This window comes from Anomaloglossus baeobatrachus, chromosome 5 (genome assembly GCF_048569485.1).
Source record: "Anomaloglossus baeobatrachus isolate aAnoBae1 chromosome 5, aAnoBae1.hap1, whole genome shotgun sequence".
NCBI classification, from domain to species: domain Eukaryota; kingdom Metazoa; phylum Chordata; class Amphibia; order Anura; family Aromobatidae; genus Anomaloglossus; species Anomaloglossus baeobatrachus.
In genome coordinates this window covers 62,865,169-62,876,597 of record NC_134357.1, presented here as the reverse complement: position 1 = coordinate 62,876,597, position 11,429 = coordinate 62,865,169, and the positions used below count along the sequence as shown (strand labels likewise).

General features: G+C 42.9%; 1 protein-coding gene across 1 annotated transcript in view; it reads left to right on the top strand.

Annotated features, from left to right (window-relative positions):
- The window catches only part of DNTT (DNA nucleotidylexotransferase), a 599,319-nt gene that overhangs the window by 239,271 nt on the left and 348,619 nt on the right, over window positions 1-11,429 (top strand). Inside the window, exon 7 of the mRNA XM_075352281.1 lies at window positions 2,154-2,286. Within this exon, the coding sequence (XP_075208396.1) occupies window positions 2,154-2,286 (133 nt within the window). The remainder of the gene's footprint in view (window positions 1-2,153; window positions 2,287-11,429) is intronic.

Below are 11,429 nucleotides of genomic sequence, written 5' to 3'. Positions count from 1 at the left end.
ATATGAGCAGGATGGGGGGTATATAGAAAGATGTGGATATATGAGCAGGATGGGATATATGAGTAGGATGGGGGGTATATAGCAGGATGGGGATATATGAGCAGGATGGATTGGAGTATATGAGTATATGAGCAGGATGGGGTATATAAGCAGGATGGGGGGTATATAGCAGGATGGGGGTATATGAGCAGGATGTATGGGGGTATATGAGCAGAATGGATGGGGGTATATGAACAGGATGAATGGGGGTATATGAACAGGATGGGGGTATATGAACAGGATGGGGGTATATGAGCAGGATGGGGGTATATGAGCAGGATGGATGGGGGTATATGAGCAGGATGCTGGTATATGAGCAGGATGGATGGGGGTATATGAGCAGGATGGGGGTATATGAGCAGGATGGATGGGGGTATATAAGCAGGATCATATACAAGACAGGATGATCGTTACCAGAATGGGGTACCTTAGTAGAGAATTTGGGGACATTACCCCCATAACAGTGTCAGCAGCAGATCCTCGCCCCATAACATGACCACATTTTTTGGTTAACATTTTATTTTCCTATTTTCCTCCTCTAAAACCAGGGTGCGTCTTATGGTCAGGTGCGTCTTATAGTCCAAAAAATACGGTAATTGCAGTGCAATGATTCAGTGTAAGTGTATATATACAGTATATTTATATATTGTTCATAACATATGTGCACCTGCACCTTAGTACTATCGGAGCACTGGCCTTATCCAGTATTTACTTCTGCATTACCAAATCTGCAAAACTATTGAGATTGTTGATGGAATGAAAACAAGTCATATCCTTACTGTAGACATAATGGCATCATACTCTTAATGTGGCATGGGGTATTATATCCTTACTGTAAGTGATCAAGGGGAGGATTATATCATTACTGTGGAACATGGTGGGATTATATCATTACTGTAGATATGGTGCGATTATATCATTACTGTGGAACATGGTGGGATTATATAATTACTGTAGATATGATAGGATTATGTCACTACTGTGGAACATGTTGTGATTATATTATTACTTTATACTGTAGAACATAGTGCGATTAAATACGGTAATTAATTTATAAACATGGTGGGATTATATCATTACTGTAGACATGGAGAGATTATATCATTACTGTAAAACATGGTGGGATTAGGCTGCTTTCACACTTGCGTTGTTTTGCATCCATCACAATCCGTTGTGGGACTGATGCAACGGATGCGTTGCAGATAGTGGCACAACTGAAGTGACTGATGCTGCAAAAAAAAAAAGATTTTTTTTTACTGTTTTACTAGTGGCCGGCTTTTGTGAACGATCTACGGATTATATTATTACTGTAGACATTTTGGGATTACATCATTAGTGTGGAACATGGTGGGATTATATCACTACTGTGGAATATTTTGGGATTATATCATTACTGTGGAACATGGTGGGATTTTATCATTACTGTGGAACATGGTGGTATTTTATCATTACTGTAGACATGGTGGGATTATATCATTACTGTGGAACATGATGGGATTATATCATTACTGTGGAACATGATTTGATTATATCACTACTGTAGACATGGTGGGATTATATCATTACTGTGGATCATGGTGGGATTATATCATTACTGTGGAATATTTTGGGATTATATCATTACTGGTGAACATGGTGGGATTATATGTTTATTTTAGACGTGGTGGGATTATATCATTACTGTGGAATATGGTAGGATTATATCAGTACTGTAGACATGGTGGGATTATATCATTACTGTAGACATGATGGGATTATCATTACTGTAGACATGGTGGGATTATTTTACTGTAGACATGGTGGGATATCATTACTGTAGAACATGGTGGGATTATATTATTACTGTAGACGTGGTGGGATTATTTTACTGTAGACATGGTGGGATATCATTACTGTAGAACATGGTGGGATTATTTTACTGTAGACATGGTGGGATATCATTACTGTAGAACATGGTAGGTGACAAGTACTATTGTGATTCCTTTTTTCCCGTGATTCACATTTGAGAAATGTATAATAATTGCAGATTGGTGACACTTTATAACTTTGTATCTTCATTCTACATATTGCAGTCAGTGTTGATACTTCATCCCATGATATCTTCTCACTCGCAGGACTACTTTACTATGAGGACATCCTCAGCTATGTATCTAGGATGGAGGCTGATGCGGTGGCGCACCTAGTGAGGACTATTGTTTGTGAGTTTGTGCCAGATGCAGTTGTGACAGTCACTGGCGGCTTTCGGAGGTAATGTGATACTGACAAGATTTTCATTGCAACAACAACAGGCATATTTCAAAAACTTGGCAGCAATATATTAACCTTGTACATGCACCGCTGATGAACAGATGTTTCATAACAATATTATTCAACATTTGCACAATGCAATTCTAGAATACATAAAACGCGTTTAGGTTGTTTACAAGGCCGGAATACAATATTGTTCTGTTCTGCTTGAAAGGGCATCAGCTATAAAGCAAACAACCCAGAAGAGAAGAATGGAAAAGTGGTACAAAAATAAGTTACAATTAAATCAATTTCCTTTATGAAAGCTAGAAAATAAGTAAAATATATGCAAAATTTGCAGAACTTGTAATATTGTGGTTTTTAAAAAAACAACTTCACTTTATAGAAAATAATTGTCTTAATCACAATAAATACTCTATTAATTTGTAACTATTGGAATAATTCTTTATCATTATTTTAATAAATGTTATAACTAGTGGATCAGTGGGGGCTCATCGGCTTGGACATCCAATGACTCTGAGAATAGGGACTGCCAGAGATAGCTGATTATAGCACTCATTTTTTTTCAGGTCTCCCACACACAATCAATGGAGCAGTGCCACATTTATGCTATACCCTCTTTATGCCTATGGAGGCAATTCAGATCCCTGTTCCTGGGATCGTGTCTGATAGACACCCACCCAGTACTAACACCAATAATTGATGCCAGCTCTCAATTTACAGCTGGCATCAACTCCATAAACCATTACCCCGATTGGCACTGCATCTAGGTCAATTGGAAAGCGTCGGGTTTAGCACCAGAATTGGTGCATTTAATAGATGTGCCACTTCTGAGGTGTCTGCGAGCTGCTATTTTTAGGCTGGGAGGGGCCAAGTAACCATGGGCCTTTCCAGCCTGATAATTCCAGCCCCCAGGTGTCTGCTGTACCTTGCCTGGTTATGAAAAATGAGGGGGACCCCACATGTATTTTTTTTTAATTATTTAAATATTTCAAAAAAAGCAGAGTATGATCCCCTCTATTTTCCATAACCAGCAAAGTTACAGCAGACAACTGAGAGTTGCAACCTGCAGCTGCTGCTTTACCTATCTATCTATCTATCTATCCCTCTTTCTATCTATCTATCCATTACCCATCTATCTATCTATCCCTCTTTCTATCTATCTATCCATTACCCATCTATCTATCTATCTATCTATCTATCTATCTATCCCTCTTTCTATCTATCTATCCATTATCTATCTATCTATCTATCTATTTATCCCTCTATCTATCTATCTATCTATCCCTCTTTCTATCTATCTATCCATTATCCATCTATCTATCTATCTATCCATTATCCATCTATCTATCTATCCCTCTATCTATCTATCTATCTATCTATCTATATATCTATCCCTCTTTCTATCTATCTATCTATCTATCTATCTATCTATCTATCTATCTATCTATCTATCTCTCTATCTATCCCTCTATCTATCTATCTATCTATCTATCTATATATCTATCCCTCTTTCTATCTATCTATCTATCTATATATCTATCCCTCTTTCTATCTATCTATCTATCTTTGCACATCTTTTACACATAAAAAAACATTCATTTCAGTATCATCCGTTTTTTTCCTGGACATGTCACAAGTATGCCATCCATGTGATGTCCGTATTTGATCCATGCTAACTGAAAAAAATGGACATGTCTCCGTGTGGATCGCATGGACATGCAGGTGTGAAGACTCCCATGGATTTTAATTAGTATGCGTGTCAACATGTCTCCAATATGTGTCAAAAGGACACCACACATATCAGAGACATGGATGTGTGAGGGGGGCATTATATTGGGATATTTTCAGTCTATGTCTGTCAGTGTAGATGACACTGATGTGTTAGAAATAAGTTGTTTGTAGGGATAAAAGGCTGTCCATTAGAGCGTATGAGAAATAAATGGCAGGACATGGTCCATCAGCCACATCAGTTCCTTGGAAGGGAGCCCCGAGAACAGACTTTTACATGGCAGACCCCATGGTTTATTTCTTAACTAACTGGCCTATGTTATGTCACTACGTTCATGTTGTGCCAGGCAGGATAATTAAAACTGGTGCTGTGGATGCCATTAGGTAATCGCTGGTTCTCATGGCTCCGGTTCAGCGGCCTCAGATTAATGATGTGGCTGATTGACCATGTCTGTGAATTGATTTTCACCAAGTTTAGTTTCCCGCTTTTTCATCTCAATGGTCCGGCTAATGAAAAATAACCATATAGCCATTGCGGTGGAGATAGGGTGGTAGTATATCATCCTTTTAATACCAACTCCAGTAAAAATGTAGTATACAATGACAACTATTGAGATGAATGTGTGACCTGTTTGTGTTATTACAGGGGGAGGAGGGAGGGAGGGAGGAAGGACAGGCAGCAGACAGGGTCGGGAATAACTAGCAAAACCCGACCCACCTAGTAGATATTCTGTAGCACCTATCAATCAAATAACAGTGCATTTCACAAACTTTACTTGCCTGTATTTCAGAAAGTATACATCCGATCTCACAACTAAAGGTATGTATAGAATCAGCATGATAGCACCAGTATGGCACTGGCTTTAGTTTATATAGGAAAATCCTGGTGGTTGGTTCCCTTTAAGAAGTTTTCTCTTCCAGGAATGATTTTTGTCAGGCACTGTATCATGCTGGAGCCAAATGTTAGGATTCTGCTTTGCTTCCCGTTTCTAGCAGTCATCATGTGACTACAATGACTTTTTTGGGGGGTTACTATAATCCCGAGGATGCATTTGAGAATAAAACATTGTGGTATTATAGTAAATATTTATAAAACATGCAAAAATAATGATGTCCTATAACTATTCCTCCATAACAATAATACTCATTTATTTATTAGTGCGGAGACTCTATCTTTTCCTGCCTACAGATGTGTGTGCATTATTTAGTAGCTCATCATCAACTTGTTCAGAAGTAACATTGGAAACTGATGTTTTTTTACCTCCGCTAGCTAACATGGCCTATTAGTGCGTCTATGCTGCGCCTTTTATTATCTTGATATATCACATTTATTTTCTCTACTATTACAAAGCTGAGCTGTATAACTGGTGACGAGGGAACAAATATATACAATTTGAGATTTCGCCTCATACATATTGTTTAAATTTATAATGGCTTGAGACTATATTAAGATCCACACAAAGATCTATTTTCTTTGCTTTGGGAGGTTTTTGCTAATATATTAGTGAAGTATTGTACAACGTCTCTCTACAGACTAACCTGGAACATGATAAAATGTTGCATGTATAGATTAATATTTAATATTTGTTTACGCAATTATATAAATGAAAAAGTGCAGACTATTAAAGGTGACTTGTCAAAATATTGAGTTGCATACTTTGTAAAAATACATGAGCTCTCCTAAATTTGCTGCTTTTTTCCGTTTTGTGCTGTGTCGCTTCATTGCAGATATGTTTACGTGTGCTCCTTTTGGAGCGCAGCATGGGACGTTTCTTCAGAGTCCTCCCTGTGGATGTAAGCGGACTTTACACGCTACGATATCGTTAATGATTTATCGTCGGGGTCACATTGTTTGTGACGCACATCCGGCGTCATTAACGATATCGCAGTGTGTGACACTTATGTGTGACCTAAAACGATCGCAAAAGTGGCAAAAATCGTTTGCCGCGGAGAGGTCGTCCTAAAACAAAAAATCGTTCTCTTCTAATTAGCGATGTTGTTCGTCTTTCCTGCGGCAGCACACATCTCTATGTGTGACACCGCAGGAGCGAGGAACATCTCCTTACTTGCCTCCACCGGCAATGCGGAAGGAAGGAGGTGGGCGGGATGTTTACGTCCCGCTCATCTCCACCCCGCCGCTTCTATTCGACGGCTGCCGTGTGACGTCGCTGTGACGCCGCACGACCCGCCCCCTTAGAAAGGAGGCGGATCGCCGGCCAGAGCAACGCCACAGGGCAGGTAAGTCCGTGTGACGGGGGTAAGCGAGGTTGTGCGTGACGGGCAGCGATTTGCCCGTGTCGCACAACCGATGGGGGCGGGTACGATCGCTTGCGATCTCGCTAGCGAGATCGCAGTGTTTAAAGCCCGCTTTAGTCTTACACCTCTCTATCCCAGACACTGCCAAATGCAACGCATGGAAAAAAGAAAAGTAAAATACTGAGACTGCTAGACTATCCAGTTTTGTTTGGTAGCTGTAATATCTGCCCTTGACCACAAACTCAGGATGACTGTCACAGACAGACTAGGGATAGCCACCAAGTTGGCAGGACTTCAAGAACCCTGAAACCCTTTAACCTCTGTACAGGGATTTGGAATTACACAAGGTCCAGGAGAGCGCTGCCTATGGAAGACTGCAATCCAGGAAAGAGTGGTCGACAGGCAGGGTCCAAACAAGGAGGCACAAAAAGGGACAAAATCAGCAGGCAAGAGGATGGTCAGGAAATTAGGCTAAGGTCAAGCCAGAGATGGCAGCGAAGTACAAAACACAGCAGGCAGGAGCGTAGTCAGGAAATCAGGCAGAGGTCAAAACCGGAGATGGCCAGGAGGTACAAAAACGGCAGGCAGGAGAGTAGTCAATGAGCAGGCAGAGGTCAAAACACAGGGATCAATAGTGAGAACAGGAACCAGTCACTAGCAGGAATACAAAGCTATCTCTGGTAGTGACCAGCAGACAAGAGGGTGAATTAGAAGGGTGTGCTGTCTTCCCATTAGCTGTAGCTGAATGGTGGTTGTCGCGGGAGGGGGCGCAGGCCACGGCAGGATCTGGGATCGTGGCTGTGGCTTGAGTGGCAGATGGATCCGGGGCTCTTGCAGCAGCCCGTCGCCCACAACAATAATAATATTTGGTTATTTACAAGGGAAGAGTTTGTCAGTGACGCCCCCCGTGGGTTGAGGTGATGGTTGGTGGCACCGCCGCTGCCTTGGTATGGGACGCCCGGGGCTGAGGAAGTGGGGCAGCAGGATGGTATCACCTCCACGGGTAGGGGAGGTGTTGTCCCGGGGCCCAGGTGTAGGTGGGGGGCAGTCCTGGGGCGCCGTCTGCGGCTTGGACCGGATGACACCAGTGTACTCGTTGTTAAATAAACCACACAAAGTCCAAGTAGTAAACCAAGTGCCGAATACCGGTAGCCTCCAGAGGGGTGTGCTCGGGTCCCACACACCGGTTGCAGGGGCCCTTCCTCCTCCACTTTTGTGTTTTTGCCTTGTGTGTTGACTAGTCCGCATGAAACGGGAAAAGTCCGCTCCCGGAGTCTTTGCTGTGGGAGCTGTTGCCCGAGAGATCTGACCCTTGGGATTTTTGCAGGCACCTGCAGATGCCCTATCCCCCGCGGGATGGGCTTCTGTCTCGCTCTATCTGGGCTCACTGGTGGGACAAGACGTGGAATCTTGTCTCCTGCTGGCTAATTGACAAGGGGCTTGAAGCTGTCCTCACCCTAGGATCCAGGCACCCTGACTGTGCACAGCCTCCGGACCGGACTCCCGCTGTCGGCACCGGCGGGCTACAACCCTGCCCCGGTCCACTTAAGGTCTCCCGTGACCGGATCTCCGTCGCCTGTGGCCCTGCTCTGCCGTCTGCCACCTTGTCAGCTCAGGTAGTCCGGTAGTACGGGAGCTACAACCCCCGACTACCACCTCACTCCTCTCACTTCCTCTGTCAGCACTAGACTGCTTGTCTCAACTCCTCCACTCTACTGACGTATTCCCTCCCCTGACACTTCAGAATCCCTAGGTGGGTGTCACCATCTGCCTGGCCCCGCCTACTTGTGTGTCCCTATTGTACTGGGGGGGTTGACTAGGCTTTGTGGCTGGTGTATGTACCTGTGTGTGGGGTTGTGTTGGTATGCTAAGGAGGATAGAGTCCTGCACCTGGAAGATTTGTGCAGTCTCTGTGACAACCTGGTTTTGCCAGGGCGTCACATGATAACTTCAGCTGGAAGACACACACCACCACAGTCAATCAGTGGTAGTGCAGGTCCTAGGGAAACCCAGCTTAGTGGATGAGCAGAGCCTGCGCCCACCAGAGCCACTGGCACCGACTCCTCTCCTATCACCAGCACAGTCCATGGGACGAATACAGCAGGGCCTGGTGACCGAAGCAGAAGTCGCAGGAGCGGACTCCAATGAGGGCGTGAAAGCAGCATCTGGGATGGTGGGGTGAAAGTTAAAATGGTATTTCTTCTCCCAGAAGAAGTAAAGCTAATTTTTTCCTCAATGCTGCACATTTCGAAGGGGCTGAACCTGGTTCAGAAGTTGCACACTATCCCCTTAAAGAGAACTTGATGAAAAATATTGAGTTAAAAACCTTATAAAAATCCCTAGCTTCCATGATTTTCCTGCATTTTTTTGTTTTGAGCTGCATTTCTATTGGAAAGATTGTACTTTTGTAGCACAATATGTGAAATCTCCACTTGGAGTACAACTGAGTCTTTCTTTAGAGTTTGTCTGAGGGACTAAAGGGTTTTTCCCATCTCCAAGATCATATCCCAATATGTAATAGATGTAATAATAATAATAATAAAAATAATAATATTAGCAAATACAGTACCTGCAATTAGAAATGTAGTATAGTTCTCCTGATTAGCCATGTCTCTTACCTCATGTAAGGACATTGCACCTCAGGTATCCATAGTTAAGACCACTAGCAACTAACTAACTGTCCCTATATGTGTAGTCATAACCATGGATACCTAAGCTGCTGCAATGCCCTGCACTTACAGTCATATGAAAAAGTTTGGGCACCCCTATTAATGTTAACCTTTTTTCTTTATAACAATTTGGGTTTTTGCAACAGCTATTTCAGTTTCATATATCTAATAACTGATGGACTGAGTAATATTTCTGGATTGAAATCAGGTTTATTGTACTAACAGAAAATGTGCAATCCGCATTTAAACAAAATTTGACCGGTGCAAAAGTATGGGCACCTCAACATAAAAGTGACATTAATATTTTGTAGATCCTCCTTTTGCAAAAATCACAGCCTCAAGTCGCTTCCTGTAGCTTTTAATGAGTTCCTGGATCCTGGATGAAGATATATTTGACCATTCCTGTTTACAAAATAATTCCAGTTCAGTTAAGTTTGATGGTCGCCGAGCATGGACATCATCCCACAGATGTTCAATGATATTCAGATCTGGGGACTGGGATGGCCATTCCAGAACATTGTAATTGTTCCTCTGCATGAATGCCTGAGTAGATTTGCAGCGGTGTTTTGGATCATTGTCTTGCTGAAATATCCATCCCCTGCGTAACTTCAACTTCGTCACTGATTCTTGCACATTATTGTCAAGAATCTGCTGATACTGAGTTGAATCCATGCGACTCTCAACTTTAACAAGATTCCCGATGCCGGCATTGGCCACACAGCCCCAAAGCATGATGGAACCTCCACCAAATTTTACTGTGGGTAGCAAGTGCTTTTCTTGGAGTGCCATGTTTTTTTGCCTCCATGCATAACGCCTGTTTGTATGACCAAACAACTCAATCTTTGTTTCATCAGTCCACAGGACCTTTTTCCAAAATAGAACTGGCTTGTCCAAATGTGCTTTTGCATACCTCAGGCGACTCTGTTTGTGGCGTGCTTGATATTTTTCTTGGCCTGCCACTTCTGGGCTTAACAAGAACTGTACCTGTGTTCTTCCATTTCCTTACTATGTTCCTCACAGTGGAAACTGACAGTTTAAATCTCTGAGACAACTTTTTGTATCCTTCCCCTGAACAACTATGCTGAATAATCTTTGTTTTCAGATCATTTGAGAGTTGTTTTGAGGAGCCCATGATGACACTCTTCATTGGTGATTCAAATAGGAGAACAACTTGCAAGTGGCCACCTTAAATACCTTTTCTCATGATTGGATACACCTGCCTATGAAGTTCAAAGCTCAATGAGGTTACAAAACCAATTTAGTGCTTTAGTAAGTCATTAAAAAGTAGTTAGGAGTGTTCAAATCAAGAAATTGATAAGGGTGCCCATACTTTTGCACCGGTCAAATTTTGTTTAAATGCGGATTGCACATTTTCTGTTAGTACAATAAACCTCATTTCAATCCAGAAATATTACTCAGTCCATCAGTTATTAGATATATGAAACTGAAATAGCTGTTGCAAAAACCCAAATTGTTATAAAGAAAAAAGGTTAACATTAATAGGGGTGCCCAAACTTTTTCATATGACTGTAAGGTAAGAGACATGGCTATAATTGGAGAACTATGTTAAGCCCGCTACACACGCTTCAATATATCTCACAATCCGTCGTTGGGGTCAAGTTGTAAGTGACGCACATCCGGCATCGTTTGTGAGGTATCTGCGTGTGACAGCTACATGCGATCAGGATTGAACGCAAAACCGTTGATCGCAAACACATCGTATCATTCTCTAGAATTGAGCGTTTTGTTGCAAGAACCTAGTCAATTGTAACGTGTGACATCCCTCATACGATTTTGTTGTCTGATGCTATGTGCGCAGGTGTGCGCTCTGCACCGCAGCTTAAAAAAGGTCTGCTTCAGAGCGCAGTTGAAAAGCTGCGTTCTGAAGCGCCTCACAATGTCTGTCATGCACTAATCTCTGTCAGTCCGTCACTATCTCTGTCCCTCACTCTCAGTCCATGTCAGTCTATCCCCCTCTCTCATATACTCACCGATCCCCGATCCCTGGCGCTGCACGGCATTCACACTGCTCCGGCGGCTTTTACTGTTTTGAAAAAGCCGGCCGCCCATTAAACAATTTCGTGTTCCCTGCTTTCCCTGCCCACCAGCGCCTATGATTGGTTACAGTGAGACACGCCCCCACTCTGAGTGACAGGTGTCACACTGCACCCAATCACAGCAGCCGGTGGGCGTGTCTATACTGTGTAGTGAAATAAATAATTAAATAATTAAAAAAAACGGCGTGCGGTTCCCCCCATTTTTAAAACCAGCCAGATAAAGCCATACGGCTGAAGGCTGGTATTCTCAGGATGGGGAGCTCCACGTTATGGGGAGCCCCCCACCCTAACAATATCAGCCAACAGCCGCCCAGAATTGCCGCATACATTAGATGCGACAGTTCTGGGACTGTACCCGGCTCTTCCCGATTTACCCTGGTGCGTTGGCAAATCGGGGTAATAAGGAGTTATTGGCAGCCCATAGCTGCCA